Genomic DNA, 14740 nt, shown 5'->3' on the forward strand with positions numbered 1-14740 from the left:
GAGACGTCGTTTCTTCTGAAGCGCCACACGAATACGTCAGCTGTTTGTTAGCAACTCCTTCAGCTGCACAGCTTCCGGGAAAGGCTGCTCTCGTGTCTCCTCGCCTATAGCTCCTCGATGATCCCTCCTCGATGCTCGCTACTCGGTCCTCGGGGAAGAAAGAAAAGCTTTAAGACAACAACTTCAGGTTCAGCCGAGGACCGAGAGGTTGAGGAGCTATCAAATAAGGCGTTATGAGAGGGTGTAAAACAGCAAATTAACAGTTGCCAAAATGACTGCTTCTTTAACAGTGTATAACCAAAGCAGTGAACTTTTTTTGCTGAAAAACTGCTGAAAAAGAGTGCATTAAAACTCTACCTCAACCTACTTTCAAAAATAAACACACTGTATCTCATTTACAGTTGGATTGCTGACTGTAAATATAAAACACAGTGGAGCTCAACCCATGCCTGATCTCATGTACTTTCTTTGTAAAAGTTAGCCATGCAGTTAGATAATCGGCGCAGTAATCTCCTTTTCTCTGCTCATCTGTTTGTTTCTAACAAATAGAGTAGTCATGGTCCCGGCCAGATTACTGCTCGCCTGGATTAAGCAGCAATATTGTACCATGTTCTCTTGACGCTGACAGGAAGCACGAAGAGACGAACAACAATTATATTGAAGCAAATGGGAATTAAATGAATAGATTAACATTTTCGGAAAGGGACTTGTCTTTCTTATTTTCCTAGAGTGAGGTGGGAAGACCAATCTTACACTGAGTTTTGTGTATTAAAGTTATAAATGGCTTTAATGTGCAGCAGCTGGATATTCTGTTGGCGTCAGCCGTAGACTCGCATTGCCAGACCTTCCTCCTCAGCGCGATATTGATTGCTATGTTTCAGTACTACGGACAGCGCCGCTCCCACACACTCACCCCCTAATTTAGCCATACTCATTTTAACAGCACAAACGCCCACTTGCTTAGCTGTGGGGCTTACAGTAATCTCATGCCAAAACGTTTAGACACCAAAAAGGCATTTAATCACTTGGCAGCATACAGCGCATCTACCGGCATGTGTGGGGCTGTAACCTTGGAGATAATTAGATGTGGCACACCCAGTTTTCTCTGATGCACACCCACAGTTTGTTTTCTGGTTACCCTAGGGGTGTGAAAGCATCCAAAAATAAATATGTTTAATGGCTGTTGCAAAAATAAAAGAAGAAAAAAGGTGTCAACCATGAAGAGTTTAAAAATAAATAGGTTTTGAAATCTATGGACATACACTGAATAAAAAAATTTAGTTGGAAGAAAATCCCACAGATCTCCAGGCCCTGTCAATCTCAACCATACTTCCCTGAGGACAGAAGGGGCCACTTCATTGCAATATAGCCTAACCTTTCATAGGGGAAAACCACCTTAATGCTACAAAAGTAGCCCAAATAAGCACACAACAATACATAAACATAAACATACAGACACAAGTTTAAAGGTTAAAGGCGTTTTTAGGACCTGCTTTTCGGTTGATTTGAACTATCATTGTAGATACAGTATGTGTGATTTAATCTGCAGAACATGTGTACAAGCTGTGTATTGATTGGAAAATACTAAATTATTAGAGTGACAGCAAGTCAGCTGTGTTCCCCTTAGTGTCACCTTAACAAATACTTTGAATAGGAAACAGCAAGGTCTTTGATTGTTCTATGAAGTGTAACATGAGAGGGATTCTGTTAAGAGGGCTGAGGATTAAGACAAAGCAATGTAAAGAGATAAATGATAGAGCAGAATTTAAAACAAGAGCGTGTGTTTCTTTTTTGTTCAGGTGTGATCCGGACCGCCTTGGGTCCCGACGACATGGACCGCGAGCAGAGGGAGCACTATCAGGTGGTGATTGAAGCTAAAGACATGGCCGGACACAGAGGAGGGCTCACTGGAAGCACCACGATTAACATCACGCTGACGGATGTCAACGACAACGCTCCCCGCTTCACTCAGAGTAAGACAACGGCACACAAATGATGAAACGCGGAGTCCCCCTCTCATTTCTTCTACAGTTCAGAAGCAGAAGAAGGCAGAATAACTGCTGTGTTTTCCCACAGCTTGTTAAACATGAACAATTTACTCAACGCTGAATCTTTCATTTCCCAAAATGCAACTAGATTGTGTCTGGTAAAGGCCCACTTTTATCAAACTTCCTATCGCAAGTTTTCCAATGCATGCTGTCTGTAGTCTCTAAACCCATGCTGAGATAACCCTGATGACATTATCCGAATATGTTTTTCAGGGTTTGGAGTAGAGCTGGGCAATATATCGATATTATATTAATATCGTGATATGAGACTAGATATCGTCTTAGATTTTGTAATATCGTAATATGGCATAAGTGGTGTCTTTTCCTGGTTTTAAAGGCTGCATTACAGTAAAGTGATGTCATTTTCTGAACCTACCAGACTGTTGTAGCTGTTCTATTATTTGCCTTTTCCCACTTAGTCATTATATCCACATTACTGATGATTATTTATGAAAAATCTCATTGTGTAAATATTTTGTGAAAGCACCGATAGTCAACACTACAATATTGTTGCAGTATCGATATCGAGGTATTTGGTCAAAAATATTGTGATATTTGATTTTCTCCATATCGCCCAGCCCTAGTTTGGAGCACTTCTTACAAAGCTACAGAATACATCATATAGCTCCTTTTAGAGGCTGCCTAGTCAGGCCGTTTTCATGAGCCATTTGTACATATAGCTACTGTAAAGCACTGTAATTCATAAGCATTCCACATATTTTTTACTCTATAAGAACGCTAACGATACGATAGAATACAGTTTTATAATACATTCCCGGGGAAAACAAAAGACTTTCACACAGGAAATGTGTTCGTTCCTAGGGAGTGTTTTAACCCTTGTGTTGCCCCGGTGAACCGAAGGACAACACAAGGGTTTGTAGATGCATTATAAAAGTTACGGTTTGAACGTATCAATAGCTGGATCAAATGTGGCACCTTTTCATCAGGAGGCTGTATTCGCACATACCGTAGTAGCATGTGTGTGTGTGTGTGTCCATCAGATGCATTTCAGTGCCTGTAGCAGTGTTAAAGAAGTGGGTAAATTGCTCTGTTGGCCTCGATCACATCATTCCTTCTCTCGTCTAATCCTTTAAGAATTGACATGAAGGCAGAACTTAGTTATCCAGCTCTCTGGATTTCTGTATCCATCTCTTCGTCTTCTAATTGTTTTCCCTCTCCATCTCTGCCTCGTTTAATCACATTCACTGTATCAGAGTGTCAGTTTTTCCCTCCTCCTCTCCACCTGTCAGCATGAGTGCCCATTCACCCACGCTTTCCATCTCCAGTTCAGGGTGCAAAACAAGATCACCCCAGGATCTGCTGAACAGATTGCAGGGGGCATTATCATTCTGTTTAAGTCACCGCACTTACCACACAGATGCTTGTATTTCTCCCAAAATGAGGATAAATCTATGAATATATATCGTATGTTTCCTGTTTTCTGTATGTCACTCTGTCTGTCTCTGTTAACAGAGACCCCCATCTGCAGTGTAGGTCATACACTTCATTGAGAAACCTACATACATGAATACATTTATGGATCCGTAATGGTTCCTTAAAGGTCCCATGGCATGAAAATTTTACTCTGAGGTTTTTAACATTAATATGAGTTCCCCCAGCCTGCCTATGGTCCCCCAGTGGCTAGAAATGGTGATAGGTGTAAACCGAGCCCTGGGTATCCTGCTCTGCCTTTGAGAAAATAAAAGCTCAGATGGGCCGATCTGGAATCTTCTCCTTATGAGGTCATAAGGAGCAAGGTTACCTCCTCTTTCTCTGCTTTGCCCGCCCAGAGAATTTGGCCCACCCATGAGAGAGAGAGAGAGACATCATGGCTTTCAAACGAGCAAAGTGGCAGTTGGTCAAGGCCACACCCCCACCCTCCACCTTGCCCCACCCCCCCCCTCTCTCCTCCTCAATAGCTAAAGACACAGAAATGGCACATCCTAAGGAAAGCTCATTGTGGGACTGGCTCTAGTGGCTTTAATTCTGCACCAAGCCTTGGGAAAGAGACTTCAGATACGGTATTAGGGGACCACTAAGGTCTATATAAAAGAGACTTCAGATACAGTATTAGGGGACCACTAAGGTCTATATAAAAGAGACTTCAGATACAGTATTAGGGGACCACTAAGGTCTATATAAAAGAGACTTCAGATACAGTATTAGGGGACCACTAAGGTCTATATAAAAGAGACTTCAGATACAGTATTAGGGGACCACTAAGGTCTATATAAAAGAGACTTCAGATACAGTATTAGGGGACCACTAAGGTCTATATAAAAGAGACTTCAGATACAGTATTAGGGGACCACTAAGGTCTATATGAAAGCATCCAAAAAGCAGCATGTGATAGGACCTCACCTTTGATAGGTGTTCAGAGTGAGAGCAGATTAGCCTGTCCTATTTTGCCATCTAATGTTCATGATTGGAACTTAATCTATAGATATGTAGATGTGGAGTCAATTATGAAGCCACATCTAATCCAATAATGCAGATACAATGCTAATACATAATAATAATGTCATGTAGGTTGAGCCTGTTATTTCATACCAAATGACAGAGTTTTCACTAAGGCTACATTTAAATTGCTACATTTGGTTTTTAACCAAAGTTTTGAGCCAAAAGCAATCTCCATACACATAAGTATTTTTAGCTCCAGTAGAAGAACTAATCTCAGTTTAAACTAACAGACCCAAATGGCATATCTCATCAACATTCTCTTATACTTGGCATAAACAGGAGGCAGCAGATATACTCGGCACGATGCTGGTAGTTGCCATGGTAACATAGGAAGCTTAGTCTCAGAGGCCGAGATGTCATGACCCAATCAGGCGGCAAACATTGGCGTGAATATCGGGGTTGCCAAAGGGTTCTGTTTGCGGCCTTTGAGACTGCAACACAAACCCCGCAGATTCCAAATCAAAACAGCTCAGAAGTGTTTTCAAATGTCTCCGGTTTAGGGGTTCGGAAACACCAGAGCAGTGTGAAGGCGAGGTGTAAACGTAGAAAAAGATATTTGTTTTTAAACCAAAACCTAGCAATGTAAATGTAGCTTAAATAGAACTCAACAGTGTGGTTCCGGAAGTAATAAAAATCCCATGGTTTCTCCATAAGGATTTTGATTATTAACCATAATGTCTAAACCATTCAGGGTAGTCTCACCACGAGCTCCGATGTTGCAAAACAAAGGTTTTTGATCCGGTAGAAGCTAGGAGTCTGTATGAAATCAACCGTCTTTTAAGAAAAACATGTTTTAGTTGCAATGTTATGGAGAAATACAACACTACCCACAATCCTAAGCATAACAGCGACTTCTGTGATTGGTGGAATTTGCTGTTACCATGGAAATGTTTACTGCATCCGCGAACCCACAAACGGCTATAGTAAGCTGCTACCATTCTGTGATCGTTTATGTACACAGTCTGGTACCTTTGCCCTTTTTTTTTGCCGTTTTTAAGATGTTCTTTTCTGCCAAATGTAATGTGTTATGGTCATGATTCATACAGTATCTATATATCATATCTAAAGAATTTCGCCAGATGTAGAAAGCCAAAACGATTGTATAGGTTGCTCAATGCACACCAAAAGACATGATATACATACACAGTGTGCAAATCAAAATAAATCATCTCCAACTCAGTTATCAAAAACTGCATCAACAATACATGCATCAGATCAATAACTTTAACTCTTACAACTGCTGAATTAATAGGCATTGTTAAATGTTTCGTAGATCAGATATAGAAAAGCAGAAGAAATTGCTTCCCATAAAGGAAAACACCCAGTCACCCAAACCTTGGTCCACACATGTCATTTAATTCACTGCACACCAGGACTCCAATCAGTGCTGCTGGTGTCAGAGCAAAGAAGCAACACAATCTCCAACCATCCAGAAAGAAATCCGAGTAGAGATGAAATCTGCTTCTCCTTTCATTACCTCTGGGCTCTTCAGGGTTTCACCAGGCTCCCACTGGGTTTTCTTTACGATTTTGCTAAGAGATAGGTACATAAATAGACTTGGACTAGTAAAGTAAAATGGCTTTTTGTGATGTTTTTGTTTCAGTATGGTATATGTGTTTGCAGTGGCTAAATGTGCGACCCACTGAGCACCAAATGGCAGTAATTAAAATGTTTCTTTGATCAACATATCGGTATGGAACGGTCTCACACAAGCTTTAAGCCCAGTTCAGACCAAAGATTTGCAACGAGACGAGTTGAAACTTGCAACTTGTTGCAACTAGCCGGTCTGCAGCGTTCTGAAACCTGCCAGTTCACACCAATGATCGGTGTATCGTCTCCATAGCAGCCACTCTTTGCACTTCCGACTTTTCGTGACAATAACATTTGACTTGAATAACTGTTGGCTGAGTTCTATACAGTCTTTGTTCTTTTCCTCGTCTCTTTCTTATGTGTACACATACTGTATATAAATGCTGGCCCTTGGACCCTTATAACCTAAAGCCAATCAAATCAAAGCATCAATGTATTCTGGTTGGACTGGTTGGACCGTCTAAACTTTGACATACTTGACCTTATTAATTCACCCAGGAAAGCATTCCATTCAGAAGAGACCAGCAGTCTTACATAGTACACTAACATATAACTATGTATATATATATTATAATACTTTATCCCTTGTACTTATATATGTATTAGTTTGTTTATTATTTACTTTATTTAGTTTTAATTATGTATCAATATCAACGATTTAAATAAGATTCTATTAATTTAATAGTTATTCAGTAAAGCCATATTTTGTTTGATCTACGCTCAAAGCAGTTAGAATAACACATGTCGTGGTGTGTTTGTGTTTGCGTTAGGAAGGTTTGGTTTGGTTCAGTTTGGCCTGTTTGGTTGGCCTTGGTCAGTTTGGTCTGCTAGTGTGGTTTGGTTTGGTCAATTTGGTTTGGTTTGACTTGGCCCGTTTGTTTTGTTCGTTTGATTTGACTTTGTCTGTTTGGTTTGGTCTATTTGGTTTGGTTTGGCTTGGCTTGGTCAGTTTGGTTTGGTTTAGTCTATTTGGTTTGGTAGGTACGGTTTGGCTTGATTTGGTTGGTTTGGTTTGTTAGTTTGGTTTGGTTTGTTAGTTTGGTTGGCCTTGGTCAGTTTGGTTTGGTTTTGCTTGGTCCGTTTGGCTTGGCTTGTTCGGTTTGGTTTTTTATTTGAATCTGGCTTGGTCAATTTGGTTTGGCTTGGCTTGAGTTGGTTGGTTTATTTTGGTTTGGCTTGGTCAGTTTGGGTTGGCTTTGGCTCTGGTTTGTTTTGATGAGTTGTGTTTTATGTTGTTTTAGTAGTTTGATTTGGTTTGGTTGTTGGAAAATACAATTTTTGTTTCTCACTGCCGACAGACAGCAGGACAGCAACATATGTACATACGCATGTGTGAGTACGGGAAATTATTCTTTGTTAAATTCGATTGTGGGTGATGGTACACGCAGCTGTGGCAGTGTACTAATGTGTGTACTGTGTATACACATTAGCAAATCACTCTCTTTCTCTCTCTATTGCTACACACACAAACAAGCACATCAGTATACCAAAACAGTGGCAGGTTGACTACTGTCTAGCTGCCAGAGTGTATGACGCCTGCTGTGTCACAGCAGCATATAATTATTCACTCAAGTAGTTTATACACACCACTAGATCTCTGAGACACACACACACACACACACACACACACACCAACACACACACACACAAACCAACACACAAGAAAGCGTCCTGATATGAAACTGCCTCAGGTTCATACAGCAGAGTGACATCTTATTTGCATGAATTTAAACATATTTGTTTGCTTGGACTCCATTCAGTGACTCAAACAAGCTGCTTTTCTCTACGGGACGACAGGCTGCATTTGTTTCACAATAAGGAGGAAAACTCTCAGAATCGGCCATCTCACACTGCCATAACAAACTGATGGCAAAACACAGCGTTGGCACTTCTTCCAGAGAACAAAGAGATACATCACACTCACACAAAAAATACATTAAAATACTTTTTTAAATGATAGTCAGCAGTCTGGCGGAGAGACATTGTTCCAGTGCCTGGCTTCCATCAGCATTTACATTACCTTTTCTTTTCTTTTTGCTGTCTGCCTGTCTAACCTTCTTTATGAAGTTCAAAAGACAATAGATGGATGTTGTTTCTTCGTCCAGCGTTTATGCTGTCATACGATTTTCTTTCAAAAAAAGACAAACTTTGTCGATGTCTTTGTTTAACTTTATGTGTTGCATCCATTTTCTATGACCTGATTTACCTGCTCTTGTCAGTGACTCACTCCATATGACAGGCTGGATTAATTGAGGGTTCTTGATCAAAACCAGTCAGTCAGTCTCTAATCACTGGCTCAGGTGGTGATGTTCTGGCATTTATGTTAAGCCAGATTTATTTGTGCAGCTCTTAATCCCAGTAACAATCTAAAAGGGCCTCACAGGGCCACATTAGACAGCTGCCTACAGTAAGTTGACACAGAGAGAATCCCCCCCAAAAAACCCAAAGGAAAAAAAATCAAAGAAACCTTGAGAGGGATTACATGAGACAAAACCCCCTTCCAGGGTTAAAAAGGCAGCAATGAGCAAATGACAAGGCATTACAGTGAATAAATGACACATTTTTAATCTATTTTAAATGTATTTTAAAGGGGATACATTTTGAGTCTCTAATGTTTAGGTGGTATGTGAGACCAAGGGTGTAACTTTGGTTTGAGAAGTCTGGGGGATTTTTTGGCGGGGCTTTTACCTTTATTATAGATTGACTGCGGATAGCCAGGAAAGGGGGAGATAGATGGGGGATGACATGCAGCAAAGGGCAGCAGGTCAGATTCGAACCTGCGCCACTGCAGGACCCGAACGCTCTTACTGGGTGAGCTAGAGGCCACCCCAAGATGAGTTCTATTATGGTGAATGAAAGGCTTGAGCCGACGAAGTAGGTCATCCAATCAAATCAAAGCATTGACGTCAATGCTGCTGCCAGTTCTGCCGTTGTTTACCCTTTTTCTTCTTCTTCTAGTCCGTAGAAATAGCAAAGTCGGTAGCCTTTCCTCAATAGTGCCACCTCTGTTCAGGAGAAGACTGCAGCTAGTGTCGCGAGCACCACGCGCAGGTATTAACAGTTACGGCGCTCCCATGACGTCACACTGGCGCTCGACAGGTCGGCTGCGGCGAATATACCCCACGTTTAAGACTCAAATACATTCACAGTACATGCAAATAACTTTAGTCTTGTCGAGAGAACCATCTGGAAGGGCTTTACAACTGAACTTGCCATTCAAAGACCCTTGTCTTTATCCATTTCTGCTCAAGGAGGTCCCTTTCTGTTTCGGGGGAAGGGTGTCTTGAGCTGCTTTTTAACCCTCTGAGGACAAAAGACACACCGGCGAGTCTAAGCAATGTTTGACAACACTCCTACTCAAAAGGGATAGGGCCTTAATGCGTCGAGAAGGAGCCAGTTGAGGGTGGTTGGGCATCTGGTTTGGATGCCCCTGGGGGCCTCCCAAGGGTTGTTCAGGCCTCCAGCTGGGAGGAGGCCTCGGGGAGGATATTACAAAATTTCATTTTAGACCTTTATGTACTATTTTATTCATATATTATGCTACTTTTGTGAACCCAAGACTTGTATTAACTCATTTCAAGCACAAAAACAATTGAGTGTAGGTATGTTTTCACAAGTGATTTGAGAAATATTTCCACTTTAGGGCCAAATTATCTCTTTATACATTGCTCTGGAACAATTTATGACATCACTATACAGAAAGCTGAGTTTGTTCCGAACATTTTGATATGAAACACACAAGGATCAGGTTATATGCAAATACCCTTGAAAGGAGAATTCAAGAAGATAGCTAAAAATGCCATTAGACCTCAGAGTTTAGTTTTAAATGTACGAAAATCTCTCTTCAGATCAAATGTGTGTTACCTAGCGGTTGATAGAAGCAACAATGTGCAAAAAAAATTTGATCCCAGTATGACATGCATTAAAGCAGCACAAGTCTTATAGCATGCAGCTGACAGTCTTATTTTCTGTGTTTTCAGGTATTTACCAGTTCAGAGTTCCTGAGTCGTCTGTGTTCGGCACTCCAGTTGGGAGAATCCTAGCCACCGACAGAGACATCGGGAGGAACGCCGAGATGTATTTCACCATCGTCAGTGGAGACGGCATGGACATGTTCGACATCTCCACTGACAAAGACACCCAGGAGGGAGTCATCACCGTCAGCAAGGTGAGAGAAGCACCAAACTCTGGGCTCACTTTTTATAAAGTTTGTGTGAAAACCAGATTTACAAACAGGAATAATTAGGAGAAAACACAATATAACTTCTCCTAAAAAGGTTAATTATAAGGTGCATTATATATAAGCAATATACTGTATTATATGTGAGATAATACAATGAAAAGCAGCGGAGATTCGCAGATCAGTTGAGGGTTAAACTTTGACTGTTGAAACCAAACGATATGTTAATATAGACGAAAAGCAGATCTGTCCGATATGTTGTTTAAATGATATAGAAAATGATTCCCAATTTGTTTTCTACTGTCCCTTTTGTGAACAGTGTGATGCCTTATTTAGTAAGATACAGACAGGCACTGATTTAGTAAATATTGATTCTGCTCATAGAATGAGATGTTCACATGGGAAACACATAAATTAGCCAGTTATCTCGTGAAGCCTGGGAGAAGAGGAAAAACTATATTTACAGAGATGATCTGTACATATGTTTGTCTGTATTGTTGTTGTTATTAATGTTTTTCCCCACATGTTTTGTATATGCAAGACCGGAAGATGTCTGTTAAGCCCAGTTCAGACCAAAAGATTTGCTACGAGAAGGTCTGAAACGTCCTAAAACCTGCCCGTTTACACCAATGTAACGTTGTATCTTTTGACCTTTAGGCATTTTTGTAGCTGAATATATCATTTGTTGCGTCTAAATATGTGGATGTGGATACCGTTAGTTATAGTGAGATGCTTGCTACAGTGCTCGCGGTCGTTGAGCCTCCGTCAAAAACTCTGCCATTTCGACCAGCTGACAGTCTGTAACATAGAAATAAAATGGATTATGGATCATTTTATTTCTATAGTTTGTAGCTGACTTTAGAAGCTGACTTCGCTATTGGCTGTCTAAAACCAACCTCGGGCGACTCGACAAGCTGAGTAGCGGCGACGCCATCAGCTTGATTGAGTCGAGCTGAGACCGGTGCAACTTTTCCCCGCACCTTTCTAAAACGGTTTCGTCCCGTCGATAATCTTTAAATAGCGGTGTCTTGTAATCCCATATGGGATGGGCCAAAGGTTTGGCATGCCACAGAAATAAACTAAAACAAAGTAGTAGGCCTACACCGAGTAGCACAGATTGAGAATAGAGATAAGCGCAGAAGTCCAACTGCATGTTTAGTAAATTTGGTGAAATCTGTTGCTTGCCTAATGCCCATGTTCAAATGAGGCCGGCTTTTAATTATCTTGATATTTTTCTCACAGTGTTGGTTAAATCCAATGAATTCTAAAGCAGTGATTCAGCGGATCCCACACTTTTGACTCATGAGGATCCTGCCCACGTAGTCTGTTTTACACGTACTGTTAAATATGCAAAGCCCGGGCATGCTTGACAGATGAAAGAAACCAAATTAAACGTATTCGTCTTTACCTTCACAAACCCCCAGTCCTGGCCTCTGCAGCAGGCACCAGCACACAGGACTCGCGCTTTTTTTCATCCCAGTGTCCTCGCACAGTGTGTGTTTACTGATGTGCAATATAAATTGATATTTAGAAATTCTTTTGTTCCTCTTGCTGACACAACCTCAGGAAAGAGTTGAGCTTGAACAAAGAAGTAATGATATTCTGTCAGCAGGATACGAGATGAGGACAATATCCAGGATTCCTTCAAGGGAGAAAAGGCAGATCATGTAGAGATGTTCAAGTAAATCTCAAACCACCGTGCAAAATTGTCACAGTTGCTGTCAAGAGACACATTTAATCAACATTATTTCCACTTTTGAAAAACTATTCTCACTCGTCATCACATTGGACGTGTCAGCTGCCTAAATCACATTTTTATTAACGTTAGATTTCCCTGTGTATCAGCCTGTGCTGTACGATTCGTTCTTTTATCATTCAGACAGTCCTGATACAATAAGAGATATGCTCTTACATTCCTTAAATCCTGCCTTTGATGCTCAACTTCTCAGCTATCAAATTAAAAGATATATTAAAGTAATTCCCTAGCTGGATTACAAGTAAATGTGATGTTCTGCGTGGTATCAAGCCTACTGTTACTATGACTATGTAAAGTAGGGCTGTCAACAAATATTCTAAATTTGAATATATATTTGAATAGTTTTAAAAAAACGAATTTCGAAGGTGAAAATTAATATTCGAATTTAAAAAAAAAAAAAGTGGAAAAAAACACTTGCGGTAGCAGAGGCTGTCTGGCGGTCTGCTCTGCTAGCGCGCCTGAAAGCCGTTACATACTGGATGCAGCCCAGCTGGCGCATTCAAATGTGACATCATGAGATCGCAGTGACTATTTATACCTGATGAGCAAAGGCTACCGACATTGCTCTTTCTACGGACTAGAAGAAGAAAAAGGTAAACAACGGCAGAACTGGCAGCAGCATTGCCGTCAATGCTTCAATTTGATTCAATGACCTACTTCGTAGGATCGAGCCTTTCATTCACCATAAAAGAACTCATCTTAACCCGGTAAGTTTACCAGAGAGACCAGCAGTCACTCAGAGTCCTGGCATCCGGTATGCAATATTACAAATCCCCTTCAATAGCGTTCACACACTACTATTGGCCAGGCGTCCATGCTTACGTGTACAGGTCCTATCCCCTGACCAATCCCCTAACCCTACCCTTAACCACTTGAGGTGAAATGCCTAATCCCAACCAATCGAGCTGCTTCGTAGGGCGGGTCTTGGCGTGGCCATAGTGGGATTCGTAATTTTGCATCCGGTATGCCAGGACACGGCACCTGGTTTCCGCTCGGCTCGGCCGGATATTGCATCATTTTGACGTCACGATGTCGCGCGCCAACTTGGATGCATGCGCAACCAGATGTTCGAATAGTTCGAATATTCTGTGTTATTTTAGAGGGAATATTCGAACGTCATTTTTGAGCAATTGTGACAGCCCTAATGTAAAGTATAAAAGACTTTCTGTAGGGTCCAGTTTGAAAAAAACTTTACGTCCACACGTACCAAAACAATCTTTTTTTTCCCCGTCTTCCCTGGCATTGTGTCAACAATATTTGCATCCAAACGGATCCATTTGTAAATGACTCAACACACTACTTCATATTCCAGGCCTATAGGTGGCACTGTTTCTGCTACAGAAATTCACCAAAAATCGGAGAAGAAGAGGCGGAGCTTGCGCGTCTTCAGGCAGTACGTTTACAGGATTGGCCCCTAAATCCCTCCTGTGTATCCTCTTTTTGTCTCTTTGCAGCCTTTGGATTTTGAGAAGAAGCCGTCGTACACAGTAGAGATCCAGGTCCAGAACACCCATGTGGACCCTCGCTTCATGTCCGCAGGCTCCAAAGACATGGCCACGGTTCGAATTGCGGTGGACGACGTGGACGAGCCACCGCTGTTCGACAAAACCAGCTATCTGATGGAGGTGAAGGAAGACGCTGCAGTAGGCGTTGCTGTGGGCTCAGTCAGTGCCATGGACCCCGACGCAGCTCGCAGCATGGTCAAGTAAGGAAACGCCTCAGTCCAATGTTTATTTGGCATGACAATTTCACTTCATGAGGTCTTTTAACATTATTATGAGTTCCCCCAGCCTGCCTATGGTCCCCCAGTGGCTAGAAATGGTGATAGGTGTAAACCGAGCCCTGGGTATCCTGCTCTGCCTTTGAGAAAATAAAAGCTCAGATGGACTGATCTGGAATCTTCTCCTTATGATGTCATAAGGAGAAGGTTACCTCCCCTTTCTCTGCTTTCCCCACCCAGAGAATTTGGCCCACCCATGAGAGAGAGAGAGAGAGAGACATCATGGCTTTCAAATTAAAAAGTGGCAGTTGGTCAAGGCCACACCCCCATCCTTCACCTTGCCCCCCCTTCCCTCTCATCCTCAATAGCTATATACACAGAAATGGCACATCCTAAGGAAAGCTCATTGTGGGACTGGCTCTAGTGGCTGTAATTCTGCACCAAGGCTGAATTTCAGGAAAGAGACTTCAGATACAGTATTAGGGGACCACTAAGGTCTATATAAAAGAGACTTCAGATAGAGTATTAGGGGACCACTAAGGTCTATATAAAAGAGACTTCAGATACAGTATTAGGGGACCACTAAGGTCTATATAAAAGAGACTTCAGATACAGTATTAGGGGACCACTAAGGTCTATATAAAAGAGACTTCAGATACAGTATTAGGGGACTACTAAGGTCTATATAAAAGAGACTTCAGATACAGTATTAGGGGACCACTAAGGCCTATATAAAAGAGACTACAGATACAGTATTAGGGGACCACTAAGCTCTATATAAAAGAGACTTCAGATACAGTATTAGGGGACCACTAAGGCCTATATAAAAGAGACTTCAGATACAGTATTAGGGGACCACTAAGGTCTATATAAAAGAGACTTCAGATACAGTATTAGGGGACCACTAAGGTCTATATAAAAGAGACTTCAGATACAGTATTGGGGGCCACTAAGGTCTATATAAAAGAGACTTCAGATACAGTATT

At 41.5% G+C, this 14740-nt stretch overlaps 1 protein-coding gene across 3 annotated transcripts in view; it reads left to right on the forward strand.

The window, feature by feature from the left end:
• The window catches only part of LOC114565192 (cadherin-6), a 78403-nt gene that overhangs the window by 46647 nt on the left and 17016 nt on the right, over window positions 1-14740 (forward strand). For all 3 annotated transcript variants that reach the window (XM_028593092.1, XM_028593093.1, XM_028593094.1), the window contains exons 5-7: window positions 1800-1973; window positions 10079-10266; window positions 13489-13739. In XM_028593092.1, the coding sequence (XP_028448893.1) occupies window positions 1800-1973; window positions 10079-10266; window positions 13489-13739 (613 nt within the window). The remainder of the gene's footprint in view (window positions 1-1799; window positions 1974-10078; window positions 10267-13488; window positions 13740-14740) is intronic.

Source organism: Perca flavescens, chromosome 12 (genome assembly GCF_004354835.1).
Source record: "Perca flavescens isolate YP-PL-M2 chromosome 12, PFLA_1.0, whole genome shotgun sequence".
Taxonomy (NCBI): Eukaryota; Metazoa; Chordata; class Actinopteri; order Perciformes; family Percidae; genus Perca; species Perca flavescens.